At 37.1% G+C, this 14990-nt stretch overlaps 2 protein-coding genes and 2 pseudogenes across 3 annotated transcripts; 3 read left to right on the plus strand and 1 right to left on the minus strand.

Moving 5' to 3' along the window:
• Positions 1 to 1068: 1068 nt before the first annotated feature.
• Positions 1069 to 1922, minus strand: LOC106304252. 2 transcript variants are annotated; one of them, XM_013740660.1, is made up of 3 exons: positions 1659 to 1922; positions 1448 to 1583; positions 1069 to 1328 (listed from the first exon to the last, which is right to left on the minus strand). In XM_013740660.1, exons 1-3 carry the CDS (start codon positions 1861 to 1863, stop codon positions 1259 to 1261), a joined length of 411 nt encoding a protein of 136 aa, XP_013596114.1. In that variant the 5' UTR covers positions 1864 to 1922; the 3' UTR covers positions 1069 to 1258. The 2 variants fall into 2 exon arrangements, with proteins under 2 accessions (XP_013596114.1, XP_013596113.1); XM_013740659.1 differs by having other exon boundaries at positions 1069 to 1583; positions 1659 to 1919.
• Positions 1923 to 3404: 1482 nt separating this feature from the next.
• LOC106304868 lies at positions 3405 to 4559 on the plus strand. The gene is made up of 3 exons (XM_013741258.1): positions 3405 to 3496; positions 3612 to 3983; positions 4059 to 4559. Exons 1-3 carry the CDS (start codon positions 3448 to 3450, stop codon positions 4409 to 4411), a joined length of 774 nt encoding a protein of 257 aa, XP_013596712.1. The 5' UTR covers positions 3405 to 3447; the 3' UTR covers positions 4412 to 4559.
• Positions 4560 to 5963: 1404 nt separating this feature from the next.
• On the plus strand, positions 5964 to 11093 carry LOC106303030 (annotated as a pseudogene).
• A 485-nt stretch (positions 11094 to 11578) lies between these two features.
• Positions 11579 to 12636, plus strand: LOC106303031 (annotated as a pseudogene).
• Positions 12637 to 14990: the final 2354 nt, after the last annotated feature.

Here is a 14990-nt window from a genome sequence, read left to right on the forward strand (position 1 = left end):
ATGATCATTTCAAACTAAAGTATAGGTATGTTATATGCATTTGTTATATTGTAGTTAATATATTTTAAATATTACATAAGTCAAGTGATTCACGTTTTCGTAAAAATAAAATTTAAGTTCATTATTGGGCCGTACTCGTCCGTAATAAGTTACGTTAAATATGATGTATTTTTAGGTTCATTTAATGATATTAAATTTAAATTTCATTAAGAAAAACTCATTAATTTAAATGGAAAAGACAAGCATTAAAATAAGTAGGTTCATTTAATGATATTAAATTTAAATTTCATTAAGAAAAACTCATTAATTTAAATGGAAAAGACAAGCATTAAAATAAGTAGGTTCATTTAATGACATTAAATTGAAATTTGATTAAGAAAAATTCATTAATTTAACTGGAAAAGACAAGCATTAAAATAGGTAGTTTAATTTAATTCTCAGTGGCATGAAAGTGTAAATAAGTTAGAAAACTTAGGGGTATTTTTTAATGGGTACTTCTCTTTTAATAATATAGATAGATTAATAGATTATTAGATATAGTTAGGTTATGTTTCCGTTAAAATTAATTGGCCCCTATTAAAAAAAAATCTAAAGCCCAAATACGTTTTCAACCAGGCTGCAGAAAGATACAGTTCTCTTTCCTCTGCTTCTTCCCAGAGTCTCTCATTTCTGCCGCTTCAGAGGTAGAACAAGCCCAGGAAATAGAAATTCACACTTGTAGAGTCGCTGGTATGGTTTTATGAACAATCAGAGGACCAATATCAGTTCTAATCGAAGATGCATTGCATCAGGAGCTCGATCATACAACAATTGAGACTCAGAGTGCCCCGGAGACCGGTTTTACTTCTTGGGAAGGAGAATGTTTTCAAGAGCATTGGTAAAATGAATTTCACATCAGCAGGAGGAGGAGGCAAAGATCAAATCTTGAGTAAGGTTATTGAACTGGTCAAGAAGTACGACACAACCAATGCCTATAAGCTGGTAAAACATAACAACTGGTGCTGTTTCTTGTGTTGTGTATAGCGTTTGTTAATGACAAAAGTTGTTGTAACACGGTTTGTGGTCATATATTCAAATGTGACCACACTGCTGTTTTGTATCAAACTCATGAGAACCTTTACACATATGATGCAACCATCGTTCTTAATTACATAGTGGGAAACATCAAAAACAATGTAGAAACAGAGAGAGACTATAACTCGGTTCTGTGACTGAAGCGCCAGCTAAACAAGAAATTTACTGTTTAATGTTTAAATCTTTAGTTTAAAATGTTTGACACCATGCAGCTTGCTATGATCTTGAACTGTGACCCTGTAACTTGATCTTCCCTGAGGTGTAGACACGGAAGCCGTTAGTAGAGGAAACAAGCTTTATACGTTTGTGTGTATTGGTTGATCTGTGATTGCATCTATATAGCTTAGGCACATGTACTGGCTTAACGACGCACGTGTTTTCCATGTCGGGGATTGCGTGGAGTTGGGAAGGGAGATCGATTTCAAACTCTCCCAAATCATCAGTAACAGCTTTAATCCATTTGGATCTCCTTTTGTATCCAGTGTGGCACTTGATGGCAACTGTGGCGCCTGTGAGGATTAATCATGTTAAGTATTCAGATAGAAGAATAAAACATATAGAGAGACTCATGAATAGGTAGGTGCCTGGAATAGCTATAGAGGGAAGGTGAGGACGCGAAGTGTCGCAAAGAAGAGATCCGGCGATGATCACAGAGGAGAGTTTTTGTTCACCGTAGCCAGCCATCTCCACCATCTCTGTTCTGCTCCATATCTTCCCTGCGGCTGCAAACGCTCCTTGAAACAAGAATAAGAACAACAAGAAGCAACGTAGGATGAATAAGCTTCCCATTTTAAATGTTAACTTTCTGTTTAAGAAATGGAAGAAGCATGTTTAATCACTATATATAAGGAGTTAAAGAAGAGGAGGTATTTAAGGTGGGAGAGAGACTCTTTGCGTGGCTTCAGGTAACACAGCTCTGTACGGCAGTCTTTTTCATTTTTATAATTATATAATTTTCTAATTAGATATAGAAATTTTTATTAATGGCTGACCTTAGATGAGATAGGTCAATCTTTGAAATGAATCAATCAACCGTCGTTGAAAGAGAAAGAGAGACCGCACTTGGAAGCAATTACTGAGTGGTTCGCCTACTCTTTCATTTAACTTCATCTTCATATGAAGTATTAAATTGAATTTGGTGCTACGTTTGTGTATGTAATGTGACGTTCCTCCTTTTTCTTTATTAATTAGTTTATCTATAAGCTACAATTTGCGATGGAGTGGGAAACAAAGAATCAAGCCTACCCCCAACTATACTCACTCTCTCAAGTCTCACCCACATTTTAGCTTTCAAAGTTCAAACACTTGAGCCTAGAGATTTTACCTTTGTGGGTTTGGTCGACGCCACGTGGTGGCGTATCTTAGTCTATGGAGTCAGCTCTATTCATTGGGTTTAAGGTTTTGTTGACCAAACCACATTTTCTAAAAATTAAATACTGAAAAAGAGTTGGGCCAAACGAACCTTATCTATTTACAGGTCCATTTTCTTTAAAGGCTTTTATATTCGAGCAGCGAATATCTTGGCTCATTAAGTATATCATTAGAAGCTTAACAGAGCTGGAGCTGGTGATTATCTGTTAATTAATCATGCGCTTAGAAAAGCATACAAATGGTTTGGGTCATTTGGAGAAGATCAAGACCGTAAATGTGGGAAACTGGGACCCTTTCTCCTACAGCTGTCTGATCTGATTGGTCGATCCAGCTTGATGGCAATGAGCCCCACCACACACACATCCAACCCCAGCTGTTTTTTTCTGTTCGGTTTGGTCCAATTTTAAAAACATTTCCCCCAAATCAAAGCAAGTTTCAATGTCTTGGGCGTTTTCGTTATGTCCGATAATAATTTTATGTTTGCGTTTTGGTACTAAACTAATTGGGCCGAATAATGGGCTCATACTAGCTTTAAGTCAGCCCCTTTCGGTAAAATTACTCGCTCTCGTTTAACGCTTGCACTCCACTTCCGAAACAGCAAAAACTGCGCTGCGTCCTTTTGAGGATGAATCAGTAAATGATCGCTGACGTCAGCGGGGGATTCGGTGTTCCGGAAAAAAAAAAAAAAGCAGAGAAGAGAGATGTCACATTTAACGTGTTTTACTTTTATGTGAATGGTATGGAAAGAGAGCAATGACAGCTCATCGTTTTCGCGGTAAAAAAAAAACATTAAAGGTAAAACAGAGTGACGTATGGGAAGACGACCAGTCAAATTGTTTTTACTCTCCGCGTCGCGACGAGAGCCTCTTTGAGGTGAAATTAAAGAAGCCAGCTATAGAGTGCCACGTCTATATATATAGCTAATAGCTTGCACCTCCTTCGTTTAATGACAACAAAATCAAAAACGCCATTTTTTTAAGCAACAAAAGAGAAAGAAGAGAGATGGTTGGGTTCAAATGCATTGACTTGTCGGCGCTCCCCACCGATACGGGTCTGTTTCTTCTTATATATTATTCCACGAATATATGTTTCTCCGATCTAAAAACATGTTTCTTCTTTTTCGGTTCTCTCTGCTCGCTAACTGACGTTCTTCTTACGTTTTCCAGAGGGTTTTTACGCGACCAACAACCAGTTCCAGAAAAGAGGTCCCAAGGGTTTCATCCAAGTCAAGGTTCTCGACGACGACAAGCTTTACGTACGCGTCGACTTGCCCGGCGTTCCAGACGACGCCGTCCACCACAGGATCGACGCCGTTAGGCAAAAGGTGGTGTTTTTCTCCGCGGTAACCTTCGACGACGGCTACGAGAAGCAGGGCGTTCGTGAGTACTCCGGAACCGCCGGTTTGGGTTGTGACTGCTGTGAGATCGCCGGCTTGGATGCCAAGATGAAAGATGGAGTCTTGAGGATGATTCCCTCAAGGGTCAAGGTGAAGAAGGACCACGACAACAAGTGTACCAACACTGTCCCTCCTTTCACAGGTTCGATCTCTCGTTCCTCTCCCATATATCATAATATGTATTTGCGTATCAGTTACTGGAGATGTTTGTCGATAGGTAAATCTGGAAGACGCGTGGAGGAACATCCGTTTGTGGTGAAAGGTCGTAAAAGAGCATATGTTGGAGAACCATTAGATGATGGTGGTGTTTACTTCGCTGTGGATGTACCTGGTGTTGGTAATGGTGATGTTGAAGTGTTTGCTAATGAGAGTGAAATTAATTTCACTGCTGAGGTCAAGAGTGTGTTCGAGCACGATGAAAGTGGACGTCTTTACCTTGGAAGTGTCGACACTTCTTGGTCTACCCCAGCAGTTTCGCTTCTGAGTCATGCCATCACCGGTGCTGTAAACTTTGGTGTTCTCAAGGTTCTCATTACCCCTCGTCCCAACACCGGCGGTAACAACGAGTAATTCACATATCTATCCTCTTTTGTTTTATGAGTATTTGGACTGGCTTAGTCTTGTGTGTTTTTAACTTTTGAGTTGAGACTTGAGACTGTTATGTGTTAGTCCTGCTTTTGTGTTTTTGCTATTATGGAACTTATAGTGATTCATGTCACTTGTTTTCACAATCTAAGCTTGTTTCCCTAAGCTGATTAAAACCAAGTTAATATAAGCTGGATCCATCAAAATTCAAATGACCCTACGCTAATAGTAAAAATTCTTCTCTTTGTTTGTATACCAATTTGTATGTTTTGCGTCACTTCCACATACTCAAATGATCTCCAAGCCATGTAGCTATTTAACCACAGCCCACAGGTCTCACACTCATAAGTTCGTAACAATATGTAGAGTTGCATTTAGGCGCGCCAAAGCTTCTGGTAGACCGAGGCACTGGAGAATTGAAGTTCCACCAACTAAGACGCTAGCTGAAGATGACAAATTCCATGCATCTCTGCAAATGTCTTTAAATACACAATAAAATAATGAAACCAACTATACTACATCACAACAACTACTAAGTGGAGATTACAATTCCATTAGTTTATGGAAACATAACAAGACCGGTTAACTTCGGTTATGTTCTCACCAGATGAATACATAAAGATCGGAAGACGGAAATGCTTTGCACAAGGGAATTCCTATCAACGCTCCTCACTACGAAGGCTTATTCACTTAAGTGACATGAAGCACAACGCTGCCGACAACTAGGCCCATTATATTAACCTTAATGGACCAATTACGAGGCCTATGATAGATTACTCGAAGCCTAATTGTTTTCTTTTTTCTTTCTTTTCCTTTTTAACAACATAAACTAGCCGGTAATCATTAAAAGAATACGGAGAATAAAAAAAAAATGAATGAAAAAATAAAATAAGAGGAAAAACTATTATTTTTCCAATTTGATAAGGAATACAGTCTATTATTCCTTAAATGTTAAGAAATGTAAAAGAATCATAAAACAAATATTCCTTGTAAATGGTATAGATTGTAAGGAATGATAAGAAATTCACTATTCCCACCCATTCCCTTATCACCATTTAGAGCCAAAATCATTTTGTTTATAGCTGATTTATCACCGAATTATCACCGATTTTAGAACGCTACAGTAGAACATAAGGTAAAATTGACCGAAAGGTCGTTGAGTGGCAGTTTACCCTCTGTCTCTCGATCCCTTTCCTCTTTTGCTCCGTGTCTTTCACTCGCCGTTTCGAACCATTATCTGTGCTGGCTACTCTCCTCTTATGCGCGTGGGTATTATCTTTAACAAACAAAAGGTTTGTCGGGTCCACTAACGGCCCACAACACGTGGCAGCGTCTTAAAAGACAATTTATATCTTCGACGGTTGAGCACGTAGCCAACTATCTGTATCCTATCAGTACACAGACCACTAATATAAACTCAAGTTTAAAATGAACAGATCATGCATCCTCTTTTATAAAAACTCAAGCGACTTTGGAAGCAATGGAAAAACAAGAGTAAAGTTTCAATCTTTTAAATTTTCGTGGTAATTTTACAACAATGGGAGATTCCGACAGAGATTCCGGTGGAGGACAAACCGGGAACGGAAAGTCTCTGTTGTCTCCCAGAGAGCAAGATACAGGTTCTTACCTATCGCTAATGTGAGCCGGATCATGAAGAAGGCCTTGCCCACAAACGCCAAGATCTCCAAAGATGCTAATGAGACAATGCAAGTGTGTCTCAGAGTTAATAAGCTTCGTCACAGGAAAAGCGCCGGATAAGTCTCTGAAAGAGAAGAGGAAGACGATCAACGGCGACGATTTGCTTTGGTCTATGACTACTTTAGGGTTCACGGATTATGTTGAGCCGTTGAAAGTTTACTTGCAGGGGTTCAGGGAGATCGAAGGTGAGAGAACTGGACTAGGTAGGCCACAAACAGGTGGTGAAGGTGGAGAGCATCTGAGAGATGCTGTCGGAGGCGATGGAGATGGATTATACAGTGGTGTATTAGAGTACCAGTTTAGATTGGTTCAGTGTATTGTATTTTGGTTAGCTTATTCCAGTTAACTAACGACTATATAAGCTGATGCATTGTAACATAACGTCTTATCGAGAATAACAAACTTCATTTGCTCATGATTACATTTCATCTTCTTCTCTCTCGATTCTCAGTTGATATGGTATTAGAGCGTTGAATCGAAGTTCAACGATCATGATCTTGAGATCTCGCTTCTTCATCGATCTCGTTTCATCATCTTTTTTTTTAGCTCAACAATGGTTGTTCTTCGTAGATCAACAAAACGATCATCTCGTACTATTGGATCAGCGGAAAAATCAACCAATCCAGCTCGCACATCTTCATCAAACACCATTCCGGCGACTTCTGTTCCCGATTCACCTATTCCGATGACGACTTCGGCGAATCCTCCACCGTTTCCAGCTCTGATCCCTTCGCTTTCTATTCCGAGCTTGATTTTGGAGGAATCCAATATCCTCCATACTTTCTTGCAAGCGGTGATAATCCTTGATGGAGCAGATTGCGTTAATAGTACACGAAACTAAAGAATCTCTGGGATGATCTTGATGGAGCAGATACTTGTCAGTCTTGTGTATGTTACAAAGCTACAGCTACGAAGATTGAGCATACTAAAGTGATCAAATTCCTAGTTGGCTTTAATGATTCATACTCTAACGCCAGGAGCCAGATCATAATGAAGAAAAATGTTCAAGATCTATCTGGTGTCTACAATCTTCTGGATCAGGATTTCAATCAACGTAACATTACTCCTGTGCAAAATGTTAGTGCTTTTCAGGTGACAAGCAGTGAAAGCTACACCTCTTCTGTCAATGCAGCATATACCAAACCATCAAGACCTGTAGACATGTGTGTTCTCACTGTGGCTACTATGGTCACACTATTGATAATGCTACAAAATTCACGGGTATCCTCCTGGTTTTAAACACAAGAAGAACCCAACTGACAAGTCAGCTCCTGCAAGTAATGATAAGCATCTCAACACAGTGAAACCAATTGTCGCTCAATAGTCTATCAATGACTCATGAAGCACTGATGATAACTTGGCTATCTTGAGCACTCTTTGTAAAGATCAGAAACATAGTGTCATTGCGTATTTTAACTCCCAGCTTCAACCGAGTCAAGCCAGCTACCCATCCACTTCAACTGGTACTATCACCGCATTACCTGGTATGGCTTTCTCCTCTTCTACAATTGGTTTCATTGGAGTCTTAAGAGCCACATGTAATATATTAAACTCTTCATCTTGGATAGTTGATAGTGGTGCCACTATTCATGTCTCTCATGGTAGAAGGCTATTCGAGAGCTTGACTGATTCTTTAAACAAATCAGTTACTCTACCTACACGTCAGAACATCAACATCAGAGGAATTGGTCAGATTAGATTGAATGAATATCTTCTATTGACCAATGTCCTCTTCATACAAGATTTTCGTTTAAACCTACTGAGTATCACTCAGTTAACTAAAGATTTGGGATGTCGAGTAATGTTTGATGTGGCCTCTTGTGTGATACATGATCCTATCAAGGGATTGATGATTGGTCAGGGTGAGCAAATAGCTAATCTCTATGTCATGGAAGGAGCAGTAAACATGGATTCAGCGAGCATGATGGCAACACCTTTTGTTATTGTCGTTATTGATACATCTTTATGGCATAATAGACTAGGTCATCCGTCTGTGGAGAAGATTGAACAGATTACTAATGTACTTGAAATCAAGCAAAAGAATAAAAGCTCTTTCCATTGCTCTGTTTGTCCTTTGGCAAAGCAGAAACATTTACCATATGTTTCACATAACAATCTTTGTGTTAATGCTTTTGAACTTCTTCATATTGACATATGGGGACCCTTCTCTGTTCCAACCCCTAAAAGCTACAAATACTTCTTGACTATTGTGGATGATCACACAAGAGTGACCTGGATTTATCTCTTAAAAGTGAGTCAGACGTTCTACATATTTTCCCAGACTTCTTAACAATGGAGGAAAAACAATATAATGCTCATGTTAAGGGTGTGCGATCTGACAATGCGCAAGAGTTAAAATTCACTAATCTGTAAAAACAGAAGGGGATTATTGCCTATAATTCATGTCCCGAGACCCCACAACAAAACTCAGTCGTCGAGAGGAAGCACCAACACATCCTTAATGTGGCTAGATCATTAATGGTCAAAGCTCACATTCCTCTTCATCATTGGGGAGATTGTGTTTTAACTGTTGTCTTTCTAATCAACAGGCTACCTACTCCTCTACTGAACAACAAATCCCCTTTCCAAGTCCTAACTTCCAATCAGCCTTCGTACAATGATCTGAGAGTGCTTGGTTGTCTGGTTTATAACTCTACTACCTTTCAAAGAATAGTCACAAGTTTCAACCACGAGCGAAACCGTGTGTGTATCTTGGTTATCCAGCCGGATACAAATGTTATAAACTTTTGGACTTGGAATCACAGAACATCATCATCTCCAGGAATGTACTCTTTCATGAAGACATTTTCCCTTTTCAAGATGATGCTGCTGCGAAGAATGATTTCTTCTCCATCCTAAATCCTGCATCAGTAGAACCTTGTAATCATGATGATATCAACACTGTAAATGAGAGGGAATCTCAAACAGTGGTTTCTGGTTCTCATGATAATGTAGATGCCATTCCTGTGGTTGAGAGGGAATCTCCTACAGTTGTACATGACATTCTTCCACCAGATTCTACTACCGCAAATATTGAACCAACATGTAACAAAAAGACATCAAAGTCTCCAGCCTACTTGCATGATTACTACTGCAACATAACTGAGACTGATGTGCCTTATCCTCTTGCTTCATATGTGTCGATGGAGAAGTTATCTGAAGGATACAAAGCATATATATATGTGCTATTAGTCTTCATCCAGAACCAACCTCTTTCACTCAAGCCAAGAAGTTTGATGCTTGGCTACAAGCGATGAATGAGGAACTAATTTCTCTGGAGAATACACATACATGGGACATTGTTTCACTTCCAGAAAATAAACATGCTATTGGGTGTAAATGGGTTTATAAAGTTAAACTTAACGCTGATGGCACTCTGAAACGATACAAGGCAAGATTAGTTGCTAAAGGCTACACAAAATAAGAAGGTATTGACTTTGTGGACACATTTTCTCATGTGGCCAAAATGACAACAGTCAAGACACTTCTTGTGTTTGTTGCAGCTAAGAAATGGAGTTTCACACAGTTAGACATCTCTAATGCGTTTCTAAATGGTGATTTGAATGAAGAAATCTATATGACTCTTCCTTCGGGTTATACTCCAAAAGATGGTGTCACTCTGCCTCCTAATCTTGTCTGCAAACTCAACAAGTCCTTATATGGCCTAAAGCAAGCTTTCAGACAGTGGTTTCTAAAGTTCAGTTTGACATTAATGACTCTTGGTTTCAAGAAATCTCATTCGGATCATACATTGTTCATCAAGAGAACAGAAGACAGATATGTTGCAGTGTTAGTTTACGTTGATATCATTATTGCATCAAATAATGATGATGATGTTATCTTTGTCAAGACTTCACTTGCTCAACATTTTAAGCTTTAGTATCTTAGTCCTCTCAGATACTTCTTGGGTCTTGAGATTGCTCGAACTTCTTCTGGTATTTCTATCTCTCAACGCAAATACACTTTGGAACTTTTTGAGGATGTTAGCTTTCTTGCAGCTAAGACTTCCAGTGTTCCCATGGAACCAAGTAATGTATTGCGTCAGGATAGTACATAGACTCTTCTTGATGATCCACTGGTTTATCGACGCCTAGTGAGAAAACTGATGTATCTCAAAATCACACACCCGAATATCACTTTTTCAGTCAACAAACTTTGTCAATACTGCTCTGTTCCGAAGAATTCTCATCTTCAAGCAGCATATAAAGTCTTACACTACTTAAAGGGATCTATTGGCTTGGGTATTTTACTCAGCTACAAATGATTTGGTAGATGCAGATTGGAGTGGTTGCAAGGACACACGACGTTCTACTAGCGGTTACTGTATGTTCCTCGGTTCTTCTCTGATTTCCTGGAAAATAAAGAAAAAAGGCATTGTCTCTCATTCTTCTGCTGAATCAGAATACAAAGATGAGTTTTGGTGTTCATGAGGTGCAATGGCTTGTCAATATGTTGCAGGAGTTTGATGCATCACAACATGGCCCAGTTGCTTTCTTTTGTGACTCCACTGCTGCTATTCACATTGCTAATAATGCTGTTTTCCATGGGAGAACTAAACATTTGGAGTCAGATTGTCATAAAGTGTGTGACATGGTTGAGATTGGATTGATCAAGACGTTACATGTTACTACAGGCAATCAATTCCATTCTCTTATGGGCAAGATGGGACTTTTTTCTATTACGTCGCCATCTTGAGAGGGGCTATTAGAGTACCGGTTTAGATTGATTCAATGTATTGTATTTTGGTTAGCTTATTCCGGTTAACTAACGGCTATATAAGCTGATGCATTGTAACATAATGTCTTATTGAGAATAACAAACTTCATTTGATCATGATTACATTTCATCTTCTTCTCTCTCGATTCTCAGTTGATATGGTGGGATGCAGTATCACCAGCATCATCAGTTTCTTCATCAACAAAACCATATGTATGGAGGTGAAGCTGCCTCCGGTAGGACAAGGACTTAAAGTTAAAAGATTGGTGAAAGTGGATCTCTGTATATAGATATTACATATATACGCATGCCTATAATAATCTAATTATATATAGTAGTGTTTGCCTCCTTCCTAGGCCCTCCACGTCGGATCCAGCCTGGAAACTCGCCTCCTGTACGCGTGCCACGTGTCCAAGTTAAATGAAATGCAGCGTCTTTTATGTGTGTTTCGTCTGGGCTTCATTTGGGCTTGGTGTCATGCTCCGTTTTGCGGCCCGAAGACCAGCTAACCAAACGCAAACCCTAATCCATTTGCAGCGTCTTCTCCTTCCGTTCTCTCTGTTTCACTTCGATCCGAGGCGAGGATGGTGATTCAGTTTCTGTAACGGAATGCGTTGCGATTCCTACGTATTTACTCTTATTGTCTTTAATTCATGAGTCCACTACGAGATCTCCAAATGCGTTGCTCAGACGGCGATTTCGGGTATAAATAGGTTCATATTATTTTATATCATACTGATGTTACCTCAAGTGATTTTTAGCCATTTTATGAGTACTGGTAGTGTTTCAGTTGAACTGATCATGTTACTTCAGTTTTGTAATATAATTTGATTTTTTAATATCTTGGTTTGTCTGATTTATCCTTTTTTATATTTTGATTTCAGGGCACTATTACCTTTGTGGAAATTACTCATGTACGTTGTTGCCTTTCTCCTGCTTGATTGTAAGTTAATAAGCAAACTCAGGAACTTGCAGCTTAATTTGTAACAAGGAGCAACGAAACTGATTGTTGATATTGAATTTTGGTTCACTAGGGATGGTTCCAACAGTTCAGCTCATTTGATCTTGCGGAAACCAACATGATTGCCAACATTATTGGTAAGCCTTGCACTTTGTACTACCATTAACTGTCATAACCTCGATCTGTTTAAACAGCAAAGTAAATTATTTTCCGAGAAATTAGTAGGTGGAGTTTCTATACAATAGTTGTGTTCAGAAAATGCTATGTTTCTTTCTGGTATTGTGCAGAGATAGTCATTTAACAATGGTCAATGCTCTGTTTCTTTCTGGTATTGTGTTAGGTGTGAGGTAGAGGCAGAGGAGGAGAAGAAGGAAGGAAAAAAGAAGACAAGGAAGAGAGTAAGGTTTAACTTGAATGTACAAACCTTTGAACCAACTCTACCATCAAGTTTAGAAGATGAAGATGAATTGGTGTATGGAGCGAGTGATTTGGAGGATGAAGACTATAACAGATGATGAAAACGACTATGAAGATGATGCTGATGATGAAGAAGATGACGGCCAGAATGTGACTCTTCTACTGAATCCAGATGAGAATATTGCACAGTGGAAAGCCGTTAAAGCAAAGCAGTAAGAAGAGTTAAACAGCTAATGAAGGAGAATGTTGAACCGGATAGTGATGATCAAGCAAAGCCCCTAATGAAGGAGATCATCGTCAATACTAGCCTCGCGGACTGGTTGGCCTCACCAAAGACTTTTCATGGGAATGGTTTGTGTAAGAGATCCCAATTGGTTATATCACCGACATGGAAAACAGGTCAAAAGTTTCATACTGATTCACCATTGTGAAGGGGAAGTAACCGTGTGTTTTGTTGTTTTTCTTTATAGAATTTTCTTACTCTTTTGTGTGTGTAAGGGATATAGAGGTTTGTATCGATCTTTCAATGTTTTTTACATCTATGCTTATGATTTGGTGAGGAGAAAAGCTATTGGAAGCAGAGGAAAGAAAGAACAAATGGATGCACATGCTTACAATTGAATTAGCTTATATGTTGTAGTTTGAAGGTCAGTCATATAGCATTAATCTATAATCTATATATACTCTCACTTTTGTAACTTAAGTGTGATGATCCGATATAAGTTATGGGCATGCGGCATAATATATTTACGAAAAATATTAAAATTAGTTAGAAACCCCTAAATTTTTTTCCCTACAATCTATTCTTTAATACTCAATTAATACATAATTATAAGCAAACAATAATAATATATATATATAAATATATATATAGTTTTAACCTAACAAATCAATTTATTGTTTGTCACTGACATATCGAATTCAATCAATTGTAATAGATTCATCATATTCAACAAAAAAATATTCTCATAAATATATCAAAATTAAAACTCCATCATATATAACAAACGCATTTTAGTAACAACACAAAAATAACAACTCTCCTAAACCATAACATTTAAACGTTTCAATTAGGTGCTAGATTAAACCCAAAATATCAACTTTCTGAGAACATAAACACATCAACATACGATACAGATATTACAATCTTCCAAAAAAACACCATGGACCCATACCCTCTATATAAACTTATATTCGATATAAAAACCGAACCTGCATTCTCATCTCCCCAACGAGATCTAACCATCAATATAAAAAGGGTTGATACAAGTCAAAGATATATATATATATATATATATATATATATGTTCATCCAACTACAAATTATCACGTGGAATAATGTAATACCAAATCAATTCTTAATATATAATTAAAAGTTAAAACATATGTTGCTTAACAAAAGAAATATGTAATATAATTTTTTTCTAAAAATCTAACTAGTTTTCTATATAGCATGGTTTATTTAGTCTCTCAATTGTACAAAGTCTAATTAAAATATATGATAAACACTGGACAATTCAGCTAAACGATTGGATAATATAGCTGCAATATATTTAAAACGATTGGACATTTTTTTGGGCAATTTTCACCAGCACTAATAGAGATGTATTAAAATTAATAATGTGATTGAATTTTGGGAATGAACCAGACCATTCTTATTAGTAAGTTTTTTCTTCTTAATAGTAAGTTTAAGAGCAAAAATATCATATATGAATATTTCATTATACCTCACAAGAACAAACAAAAAATATAAAAAAAAACTAAAACAAACAATGTTAATTATACAGTGTTGAAATTATTTTATAATTCACATCCCGCCCATAAGACGGGTCGGTCCTATTCGGTCCTATTATCAATATATTTAAGTGTCATGTTGGTTATGTACTAATATCAGATGTATATTTAAGGAGTTAGACTTTGCGGCTAAGTAACGGATCGATCTGCACCGTTTAATCTTGTAATTAACTATTGATCTAGATCTCGATCCGCGCAACCGCACGGGTTTTTGTTTTCATTTATTTTTATATAAATATTTTGTATTCAATCTAAATTGGTATATATTATAAAATATATGTGTCTATCAATTTTTAAAACATAATAAGTTTACTGTATATTTTTTTCATTGAATAGAATGTTTCAAACTTTCACATGTATTTGTATCTTCTTCTATATATATATTTTCGGATTATAATTTCATTATTAAAATCGTAACTATATATATAAAGATTAGTACAATATCGTTTTATTGTCATATTCAAAGATATTGTAACATTTCACAAATTTATAAATTTTTTTAAAAATTAAAATTTTCGCTTCATAGATTATATTATCGAGTAAATAATTAAACATTTAGTTTTTGTTTAATTTTTAAAATAAAATATATAGTTTAAAATTTGTTTTCATTGGTTTAAGGTAGTAAAGATTAATCATTGTTAGATAATATGATTTTTGTTATTTAAAAAAAAATCTTTATAATTTTAAAAGTTAACATCGACAAATATTTAAATATTTAGCATATAGATGTAGGGGTTTTTGCCAAAACTAACCCACAACTTGATTTTAACCCCAAACCTATACCCAAACTTGAATCAAATACAAAACAAACCTAAAAACCTAGTGAAATTACAGCTCAACCCCTTCTGACCAAACAAAAAAACAGAAGCCATTTTTACGAATATAGCCCCAGTAAATCGTTTGAGTCGTCTGAGATGTTGGAAGTCGTCTGGACGACTGAAGTGTAAGTCGTCTGGTACCAGTTTATTTTAAAAATAA

This window comes from Brassica oleracea, chromosome C7, assembly GCF_000695525.1.
Source record: "Brassica oleracea var. oleracea cultivar TO1000 chromosome C7, BOL, whole genome shotgun sequence".
NCBI lineage: Eukaryota > Viridiplantae > Streptophyta > Magnoliopsida > Brassicales > Brassicaceae > Brassica > Brassica oleracea.